The 11,663-nt window shown below is 44.3% G+C and overlaps 1 protein-coding gene across 1 annotated transcript; it reads left to right on the forward strand.

Moving 5' to 3' along the window:
* Window positions 1–602: 602 nt before the first annotated feature.
* Window positions 603–8,763, forward strand: LOC115362151 (uncharacterized). The gene is made up of 9 exons (XM_030055972.1): window positions 603–685; window positions 5,441–5,639; window positions 6,304–6,456; window positions 6,567–6,738; window positions 6,867–6,967; window positions 7,446–7,618; window positions 7,834–7,885; window positions 8,220–8,321; window positions 8,572–8,763. The coding sequence occupies exons 1-9, from the start codon at window positions 603–605 to the stop codon at window positions 8,761–8,763; spliced, it is 1,227 nt and encodes a 408-aa protein (XP_029911832.1).
* The last annotated feature ends 2,900 nt before the right edge of the window (window positions 8,764–11,663 follow it).

Raw genomic sequence — 11,663 nt, forward strand, 5'->3', positions numbered from 1 at the left:
ATTTTGGTGTGATTATCTTCAAAACTGAAAAAAATGAAGAATGAGCACAGAATGGGCACTTTACTGCACAGTAAAATGCCCATTCTGTGTGACATTTTACAATGGAGTTTTGTGAAACTTTCTGCACGTACAGCCAATTTAATATTTAACGTCTCTAAAAATATAATTTATTATTCACCTTTTGCCTACTGCATGTGTTGTGTTCATTGATGTGGACCAAACACAGGAAGTAACGGCATGCTAACTTTAGCTGCTAACCTTAAACGTTGCTGTGACACGCAAGGCGCAACGTTAGTCGACTCGTGTCCGTTATTATGCTGAATGAAAAGTGTCGCACGGTAAAATGTAGAGCACTATAAAGACAAGTTAATACATCACTACTGACAGCTCATCTCTTTAAAAAATATTCCCACACTCACCTTCTCTCCGGAATACACATTGCCATAACTCGCAGGACTGTATGCCGTTTTCTCCTCCTCTCGATAAAGTTTTCTCATGATGAGGAGGCTCATCTTGTGAATAGCAGTTACTCTGATGTATTGCTCATTAACTTGGTGCTGCTGGTAGCAATATACCAACAAAAATATTAGAACGGGAAAAAGATGGCTCGCTCCAGTGCCGGCTTTACCTATGTCGCCGACGACTCTACCTATGACGCCGATAAAATCCTGCGGGTATCCCTCCGGTAAACAACCGCTGCCGGCGCCCCTCCGGCCGCTAGCGGCGCCCCTCCAACAGATGGCGCCCTAGGCAACTATACCGCCTATGCCCAAAGCCGGCTCTGGCTCGCTCCATTCATTTTGTGTAAACAGGAAGTAATACTGATGTCAGATGCCGGCCAGCCCAACAACTCAGCGTAACCAAAGCAAAATGAGCCGCGGAAGTGCATGGGGAGTTGATGCGTCCTCTAATGAGAAGAATAAATTTCCCCTGTATGTTTGTCTTGTAAAGTCCGTTACTCTATTTGCAGTGTGAAACCAAACCAACCGGACCAAATGTGTTACAATGTAACAGAATTACGGAGTTTGGTTCGGACCTTGGTTCGGACTTTCAGGTGTGAAAACGCCCTAAGAATATTCATGTTTTGTGTTTATAAAAAACTTGACTTTTGTAAAGAGTTTGTTTGTGATCAAAAACATTGATCTGAAGCTTCTGAGGCTGTACTGTGAATAGTTTTCTAATAAACAATAAATATAACAACTTCTGATCAACCCAGGGTTTCCCCCAGTGCTGTATAGGGGAGACTGGGGTAAGATGAGCCATTTTTCATATTTAGGATCACTACATCAAGGCAATCATAGTTTTGTCACTAACTAATATATCTGCATATATTTCAGGATGTTGTGCATCTCTTCAAACAAACAGAATGAGTGTAAACATAACTGTTTCCATAATATAGCATGTCCAAAAAAAGTGGTCTCGTGGCACAACTTACCCCGTGTATGGGGTAAGTTGAGCATAGGAGCGGGGTAAGTTGAGCCATATCCCTACTCCCCCCAACCTTCCTCCCTACCTCCATCCCACCCCTCCCTCACCTCCTCCCTCCCTAAATAACAGTCACTTCTTCACATTCATGTGTATTTTTATTTTTTAAACACAATTCAACAGGTACAATAAACAGCTGTTTTAACATGCCTTAAAGTGCGCTTGGGAAGAGAACATTAACAGCTGTGTTTTTGGAAAGAAAACACTAGAACACTAGATTCTTGGTGTCCTTGCTGACAGTAAGGTCAGATATGAACATATGAATGTAACACATTTGGTGGTCGCGGCCACCATTGGCCACCACATAGCTCCGCCCCTGGCTTTCACTCAATATTCCACCTGTTGAGGTTGCAGGGGAATACAAATTGCTCGGACCTCCTTGCTGTACCACCAACTCTGTGAGGTTTGGGGAGTTTTAGAGATTTAATATTTAACCCTCGTAAAGGCTTAAGGGGTCAAAACGGCCCGAGCTGGTGGCTCAACTTACCCCTGGCCAAATGGCTCAACTTACCCCAGAGCTACCATTTTGACTTTTTTAGTCCCCACAGCTAAAATGGTGCACTTTTATGCTAGGTTTGTGACCTCATATTGTAGCTCATAGATACCACAACTGATGTATAAAACAAATTTAAAATGATCTATTTTGGTTTTAACACAATTCTCATGAAACTTATGATAGACTAAATTCACTTTCAAGAGTAAAAAATGTTTTTTTTGGAAATAAATGTCTAACCGCTTTACCCATGTGGTTCTTACCTTCACAGACTCCATGAAATTATGCCTTCCTCCTAAATATTTGGTCACATGATCAATATTTTTTACTGTTTCCTAGCAACAGGGGGTGGCTCAACTTACCCTTTGGCTCAACTTACCCCAGTCTCCCCTAGGCCTGGCGGGCCGCCAGGCTTTTCTTGCTCCCCCGCCAGGCTAAGCGTCGCTTGTTTATTTATTTTAAATAGTTTTTTTATGCACCAGAAACAGTGATACCAAAGACGGTATATAGAGCTTTTAACCGCATCTGGTGATACGGTTGAAAGCGCAATGGCGACAACTTATGGTCGATACGTGAACACTTTCTTTTTCCGAAGTCGGAGGAGCACTGGAGGAGACGATGAGCCCGCTCGTTCACCCCCAGGCCGAGGGGAGTGCATCCCCGGTGAGCCGACCGAGCCGCGGCTCGATGATGAGGCAGGGCAGAAATTACCAGGATAACGCCCACCAAGTTGCGCCGCTAAGCGGAATATGGCGGGATTTTACATAAGTTGAATGAAATGTCGTTTTTGAGTGGAATATAACCCTAACCCTAACCCTAACCCTAACCCTAACAAAGTGAAGAGTCGCCACTCTGCTCTATTTATTTTCACTGGCTAACAGCAGTACACTGGCTTAGCTTGTCTATTCAGAGAAGACGTATCACTCTGGTTTATTTTTCAATCTATGTTATCACAGTGTTTGATAAGTAATTTACATTTTTTAAATAATAATAATAATTTAACATGTTGTTAAATTATTGGAGTCAAACCCCCCCCCCCCACCCAACCCCCTCCCCAGCGGCCCGACCACCAGGCTTAGCAAGTTTTCTGGGGGAAACCCTGAACCCGTATCAATTTCAGTCTTAAAATAACATACCAGTTAAGCCCCACTCATTTCTTGTCAAACCCCACCCACATCCAGTTCAAGCACCACCCATTTCTGGTGTAGGCCCCGCCCACACCAAGTAAAGATACGGACACAGATAATGCAGATGGTTGAACACTTACACATACAGATACAGTTTCAGATACAGATAGTGGTGTACTCGCTCATCCCTAGTAAAAAAGTTCTTTATCTGTACCAGATACTCGTTTCAGCCGAGTATCCGGCTCAACCCTAGTAACCAAACAATAAACTGGGGATTTCTTGTAAATCACGTGGCTTATCACTGAAGTGTGATCAAAACTTTATTGTTTCCACCACACCCTGCACTCTCTCCCGGCTCAACAGCGGCACAGATTTGTTTTTCTCAGTTTGTTCTCCTCAGGTTTTATAGTAAAACACAGACAGACGTACTGTTGATTCTATTGTTAGAATTCAGTGTTTTGTCTTCATATTAATGCAGTGATTAATACCTTCAGTCACTGAGGAAATGGGATCATTTCAAACATGAAGAGACACCTGGACACAGCAGATCATTTCTTTAAGCTGCTTCTTTGATTTTCATTTTCAGTGTCCGTGGTGATTTGAAAACTGGTGTGACTTTCCAACATCACTGTAAGAGAAACTTTTTTTTATTAGACTTTAATTCATTTGAATCAGTGACTTTTATTAACTTAGCTTTAGTTTATTTGAATTTCTGAATATTTTAACACCTATTTCTCACAGAATGAAACCAAAACTGCAGATGCCTTTATTTTATTTATAAATTGTTATTATAATGTTGGATTTAACTAAAGAAATATTTTTGTGTGGTACCATATATATTCACTTTCTCCAGTGATAATGCACAAAGCTATTATCCATTCAACTCATTACGAGCTTAAAGTGTAACAACTTGACATATTCAACTTTTTCAATCAAGTTATTAAGTCTCAAAGTTATGTTTACAGTTTGATTTTAGGCAATGAATAAATTGTTCAGTAAGCTGTAATATCTAAATTTCACGTGTTATTTTCTAGCAATGGGAGGTGGTTCTTCCTCACCTCCAACCCCCTCACCATCCCAACCACAATCTCCTCGTAAGACACAACATTTTCATAGTCAGTGCTGATGAACTGATTCCTCACAGAGAATAACAAGTGCCTGCATGATGTCTCTGTGAAACACTGCTGACGTCTTAACCGACATGTGCAATTTGCTTTTCAGAATGGAGGGAAATACCATGGAGGGAAATACCATGGAGGTAAGAACAGAACTGCTGTCTGTGTGGTGCCATGGGTGCTCTTAATGTTGTTTTCTCTTCAAAAACACAGAAATTGTGCAGCATGATTTTTATGTCTCTGCATCAGCGATCATGGCCTAAAATGATATGTTTTCGGTTTGTTTGTTCATCTGTCCGTATGTACGTCCCATTCTAATGAACACAACATCTCAGGAATGCCTTGTGGGAATATTTTCATGAACTGATTAAGATTAGCTGAAATGCAAGATAGGATAAAATGATAAAGTCATGACATTTTATATCCAAAAGAGCGAATGTCACCTTCACTGTGACATCAAAAACACTATTCAACACCATGACTCAGCATTTTGACTTGACTTCCTCTCCCCGATGGCAGCAGGACAGGCCTCCTCCTCCTCACTGGTTTTTCTGATATTGAGCTTCAGGTGTTTATCATTGCACCCTGTAACCAAACTATCAGTCCTTTGGGGCTGTAGCCAACCACAGACAATCTAGGTCGACTGTAATTTGACCTCCTCCAACTATTAGATCAGTAGAAAAAAACAAACAACAATGCCTGCATGCCATAACGTGCACCGTGACTAATTTAGTTAATCTAGAGCATGATGCACGTTAGCTTACCTGGTGGCTTAGATAAATTGTAAATGAACATAATAAACACATTGTAGCATAATGACTCATTTTTAAACTAACTGTTTTGTACTGACATGATGGTCAATATTTACCGCTGGCTTGCAGCAATACTCGCTCTTACTCCATCAGGTCCCTTCTGGCCCCTGAAAATGACACACCTGTTCTGCTTATTAAAGTAACATCAGTGACTGTCTGACCAGTTTGGATCAGACAAGAGCATATCAACCCACCCAGCAGAAGACTGCAGTCCTCTGTCCTGCTCTGTGAAAATAGCCTCTAAGTGAAGACAGCATGTTTAACACTGGAAATCATTCACTGGAATCATACATGTCAATATAATGATAACTTCCATTTTGCCAAAAAATTATTCTTCAAAGTCTAATTCCTTCAAAGTCTAATCTAATCTGAGATGATATGATCTGAAGTCTTTTCTTTGTTAAACAGATACAAAGACAGAGAGCTGCAGTACATGAAGAAGTACAAACCCCACAGAGACGTTGTCCAGCATCTGAGAGTCCTGCTTTATGGTCCAGTTGGAGGTGGAAAATCCAGTTTCATCAACTCTGTCGACAACGCCCTACGAGGCAGAATGACAGGCAGACCTTTGGCTGAGGCAAATACCAGTGAAAGTTTCACTAAGGAAGTATGGATGCCTTTCATTGTCCAGATAAACTAAGCAACAGCCCTCTCTAAAGTGCAAACCAAGTATAGCTACAGAGCATCACCGCAACTGCAGCAGAACCTTGATTATCCAAACCCCTCAGGACTTAAGGTGTCATTTAGGTGTCTGTGTCCTCAAATAATTGAAATATGCACAAAAATGCACCAGACCATTTGGAGGAAAAACATCTATTTCATGAACTAGACTATCAACGTGTTTGCAAAAACGTCTGTGCTACAAATAAACTTTAAAACAGAGGACAAACATTTAGGCCTAATAGTAAGATTACAGTTGTTTTGTGACTGCACACACACACACACCCACACACAACAAAATAACCAATGAATACCTGAATGATTTGCTGGAGGACAAAACTGTAACAAGACAATCAGATCAGCAGGATACTGTGCTGAAGGCTACAGCAGAGTAGGGCACAGCTTGGAGTGGGAAGGACAAAAAAACAAAAATGGAAATGGTCATTATGGTTGACCAGTCACTCTGTGACACTGGGGGTTAGATAATCAAGGACCCTACTGTAGTCGCAGTATTACGGCAGGGGGCATTTTGAAAATTAAAAAAAAATGTCCAAGCCCACCAGATGTTAGCATTATCATAACATCAGCACTGTCATCCCTGTGTTTTATAGTATAAAACCTACAAAATCAAAAAAGGACAGCCTGAGGACTTTTACCCTTTTGTCTTCAATGACACTATGGGTCTTGAGATGGACGAGGATGGAGGAGTCCATCCAGAGGACATCAAACTGGCCTTGAATGGACATGTGAAAGATGGTTACACGGTAAAATTAACTCATCACAGCTTTGGAATGAAAGCCTCTTTGCTGACAAAAATATTTAATGAAAATTCTGTTTACATCATTACTTAAATGGATTTTGCATTATTTTCTAGTTCAATCCTGCATCTAAACTGTCAGATGACAATAAGTATTACAACACAGAACCAACTAAGAATGACAAAGTTCATGTTCTGGTGTGTGTTGTACCTGCTGACAAAATACCTCTACTGAAAGAAGACGATGTGAGGAAGATAAAGCAAATAAGAAGGATGGCAGGTGACCTGAGTAAGAGCAAACATCAGGATATTCATAACTTTGTGTGTAAAGCTGTGGTGCCACATTGAGATTAATCAGTATTACCTTGAAAACTGTATTCTCAAAGGACTGAACAGTTTCCTGTTGTGTATCTGCAGGAATTCCCCAGCTGGCCGTCATCACCAAAATTGATTTAGCCTGCCAAGAGACCCAGAATGATCTGAAGAACGTCTATAAGAGCAAAAAGCTGAAGGAGACAGTGAGTTTCTACCAGTTATTTTTTGATAGATGGTATAGAGATTTTATAATCTTATACACTGCTCAAAAAATTAACACACACACTTGATGAACGAATTATTCAAGTTAAAAAGTCTTTTATTATGTACACTATAAATTGTTGAGAACAAAATTATGTAACAACAGTCAATGGAAACCAAATTATCAGCTAATCGAGGGCTGGATTCAAAATCACACCAAAAATCAAAGGGAAAAATGGAAATCACAGGCTGATCCAACTTGCATGAATTTCAATTTCAATTTCGGATTTAGGTAAGGGAAAGTAAAGGCCAGTCAATGGCATATATGCCTTCATCATCCAGGAACTGCCTACACACTCATGAAGTCGGGCATTGTCCTGCACCAGGAGGAATCCAGGACCCACTGCACCAGCATAAGGTCTAACAATCACTCTGAGGATTTCATCTCCAGACTCTTTCACGCCTGTCACATGTGCTCAGTGTGAACCTGCTCTCATCTGTGAAGAGAACGGGGCTCCAGTGGTGGACCTGCCAATTCTGGTGTTCTCTGGTGGTTCCAGTCGAGCTGCACAGAGCTGGGCTGTGAGCACAGGTCCCACTAGAGGACATTGGGCCCTCATGCCACCCTCATGGAGGCTGTTTCTGAGAGTTTGGTCAGAAACATGCACACCAGTAGCCCTGGTCATTTTGCAGGGCTCTGACAGTGCTCCTCCTGTTCCTCCTCACAAAGAGGAGCAGATACCGGTCCTGTTGCTGGGCTGATGGCCTCCTATGGCCCCGTCCAGCTCTCCTCATGTAGCAGCTGGTCTCCTGGTATCTCCTTCATGCTCTTGAGACTGTGCAAACCTTCTTGCTACCACACATATAGGTGTGCCATCTTGGAGGAGCTGGACTACCTATACAACCTGACTGGGCTGCAGGTCACCTGACTGGGCTGCAGGTCACCTGACTGGGCTGCAGGTGCCGCCTTATTCTACAAGTAATGACGAGGACACAAACAGCAGAACACAAAACTTTAGAAGAATCAGTCAGGAAGGACAAGGAGAGAGCAAAAGTCTGTGGCCACCACATGTAAAACCATTTCCTTTGTGGGGTTGTCCTGCTGTTGCTTCTCCACTGCACCTGTTGTCACTTTAATCTCTAATGATGTATGACGGGATAATACCCGACGTCATTAAACTTGGGATACTTTCACTACTGCCACATCTCCATGACCTTCTCTGCCTCTGCTGGAATGATGGAGCTGTCCCTCAGGACCTGCGTGATGTCAAGATTGTCACCCTGTACAAGAACAAGGGTGACCACAGTGACTGCAACAATTACCGTGGCATATCCCTGCTCAGCATCGTAGGGAAGGTATTTGCCCACGTTTCCCTTGCCAGACTCCACCTCCTGGCAGAGCATGTTTACCCTGAGTCACAATCCAGCTTTAGGGCAGCAAGATCTACAGTTGGCATGATCTTCACCCTTTGGCAACTGCAAGAGAAATGTCGGGAACAGAGCCTTTGACCTTGTCGGCAGAGATGGTCTCTTTAAGATATTTGCAAAGATCGGCTGCCCCCCAAAGCTCCTCGCCATCATAAAATCATTCCTCGATAACACACAGGGCTCAGTCAGCTGTGAAGGTGAAACATCAGAGGCCTTCCTGATCCGCAGCAGTGTGAAGCAGGGCTGTGTTCTTGCCCCGACCCTCTTTGGAATCTTCTTCTCTGTCCTGTTGTCGGCTGCTTTTGGCTCATATCCTGAAGGTGTCTACCTTCACACCAGAGCAGATGGCAAACTTTACAACCTTGCCTGACTGCAGTCAAAGACCAAGGTAACCAGCGTCCTCCTAAGGGAAATGCTGACCTGTCCCTTGATGCGGAATTGAACACCCGTCTTGCGAGGGCCGCCACAGTGATGTCCAGGCTGCAAGTGAGAGTGTGGTCAAACAACAACCTAACTGTGCGCACAAAACTCCTGGTCTACCAAGCCTGTGTTGTCAGCACCCTGCTGTATGGCAGCGAGGCCTGGACCACATACACCAGACAAGAAAGACAGCTTAACAGCTTCCACCTACGATGCCTACGCCACATCCTTAGCAGGATAAAGTTCCCAACACAGAAGTCCTGGAACATGCACACTCCACCAGCATGTTCACCATGCTGAATCAACACTAGCTCAGATGGTTGGACATCTACACGATGGACACCAGCCGGCCATCCCGTATGGTGAACAGGCAACACGCTCCAGGCCTTCTGGTTGCCCATGCTTGCACTTCAAGGACGTCTGCAAACATGATATGAAGCAGGCAGGCATTGACCCCAACAACTGGGAGGTAGCTGCAACCGACTGTGGTGTTTGGAGGCAGACTGTTGCTGCGGGAACCCACTGTGCTGAGGAGAGATGCATCTTCTTGCTGCAGGAGAAGAGACAGAAGAGGAAACTGCGAGAAGCAGCAGTAACTCCTGCGCCAGACCCCTCCTCCTTTGTCTGCATTAACTGTGGAAGAGACTGCCACTACAGAGTGGGGCTGTAACAAAAACTGACGACCCCTAAGGCGCAACCCATCGTCAGCACTGACCAAGGGCGGACTGGTGTGTGGGGAAACCGGGGATTTCCCTGGTGGGCCGGGCCACAAGACAAAGAAGAAGCAAAAAAACGGCCAACAGCGTCAGGCTGCTATTAATAAATTTATTTATAACGCACCTTACATTTAACAAAAAATCTCAAAGTGCTACAAGAGAGAACACAGCCAGCAAACAAATAGAGCAAAGAGGATTAAAACAGGAAACAGGAAACAATTATAGATTAAAAGATTTTTTGAAAAGGTAAGTTTTAAGTCCCCTTTTAAAACACTCGATAGTCTGTGGGGCCCTCAGATGTTCCGGGAGGGTGTTCCACAGTTGAGGAGCCGAGGAACAGAAAGCTCGGTCCAGCTCTTGGTCCTTGGGGGGAGAAGTCTGTGGATGTTGGTAGAGCGGAGTGAGCGTGTTGAGGACTGGGGGGTGAGGAGTTCTTTAAGGTACTCGGGGGCGTTGCCATGGATGCACTGGAATGTGAGGAGGGAAATTTTGTATTTAATCCGAGCAGAGATGGGTAGCCAGTGTAATGAGTGGAGGAGGGGTGTGATGTGCTCATATTTATGCACTCTTAGCAGGATTCTAGCGGCACTGTTTTGGATGTATTGTAGTTTCTGTAAGCTCTTGCTGGGAATCCCACTGAGAAGTGCATTGCAGTAATCTAGTCTGGAGGAGACAAAGGCGTGGACGAGCTTCTCTGCGTCTCTTAAGGTGAGTGTGGGATGAAGTCTGGCTATATTCCTGAGGTGGTGGAATGATATTTTGCAGAGGTGATTGATGTGGGCCTCAAAGGTTAGATGGGGGTCAAATCTGACACCCAGGTTGGTAACTGTTGATGATAGAGGGATGTCCTTGCCAGAGGAAGTAATGCAGGTTATGGTGGAGTTTTGGATCTGATGAGCGGAGCCGATGAGGATGGCTTCAGTCTTTGAGCTGTTCAGCTGGAGAAAGCTATGGCTCATCCATACCTTTGTCTCCTCCAGACATGCCGTGAGGATGGATGAAGTCGCTGATGATGTTGAGTCACTGTCTGCCCTCATGTATAGTTGTGTGTCGTCGGCGTAGCAATGGAAAGATATCCTGAAGCGACTGATGACCTCACCAAGGGGGAGCATGTAGAGGGGACACAGGATGGGTTCGAGCACCGACCCTTGTGGAACCCCGTAGCCAACAGCATGTGAACGGGACCTTGATCCTCCCATGGCGACATATTGTGACCTGCCAGTAAGGTAGGATTCAAACCAGCCTGTTCAAACAAGACTGCGCCTTTAAGGCCAACAAAGTCATGCAGACGCTGGAGGAGTATGTGGTGGTCGACCGTGTCAAATGCTGCAGATAGGTCAAGGAGGATGAGGAGGGATGGTGAACCAGAATCAGCTGTCATCAGCAAGTCATTTGTTAGTCTCACCAGAGCTGTTTCCGTGCTGTGGGCAGAGCAGAAGCCAGATTGAAACTTTTCAAAGATGTTGTTGTGTTGGAGGTGATCTTGAAGGTGGGTGGCAACAACTTTCTCTAAAACTTTGGAGAGAAATGGCGGGTTGGAAATGGGCCTATAGTTTGCAAGTATCTGAGGGTCAAGGGAGGGTTTCTTGAGAAGTGGCTTGATAATGGCTGTTTTTAGTGCAGATGGTATATGGCCAGCCTGAAGAGATTGGTTTATAACCGTGGCAATCAGAGGACTGAGGGCAGAGCTGTGTGCTTTCACCAGGGCAGTGGGAAAGGGGTCGAGGGCACAAGTGGAGGCTTTCATCCCTTGGATGATATCGTGCACCTCAAGCTGAGTAATGTCAGGGAAGCAGCAAAGGGGCTTTGTCACACTAAACCGAGGGCTGGCAGCTGCCACAGGCAAGGAGGGGGGAACAGAAAGGGAGGAGCGGATTGTGTCAATTTTGGTTGTGAAAAAGTCCATGAAATCATTGCAGTGATCATCAGTAATCCCTGTAAGTGGAGGGGTTTGAGGTTGAAGATGATTTATAGTGGAGAACAACTGCTTGGAATTGCCAGGACTGCTTTGGATGATGTTAGAGTAGAACTGTGACCGAGCATCTTTGAGGGACTTGGAGTAAATCTTCTGATGGTCCCGGTAGGCCAGCTTGTGGACAGTGAGTCCGGAAGCCATGTATCGGCGCTCAAGGGC

Source organism: Myripristis murdjan, chromosome 7 (assembly GCF_902150065.1).
Source record: "Myripristis murdjan chromosome 7, fMyrMur1.1, whole genome shotgun sequence".
Taxonomy (NCBI): Eukaryota; Metazoa; Chordata; class Actinopteri; order Holocentriformes; family Holocentridae; genus Myripristis; species Myripristis murdjan.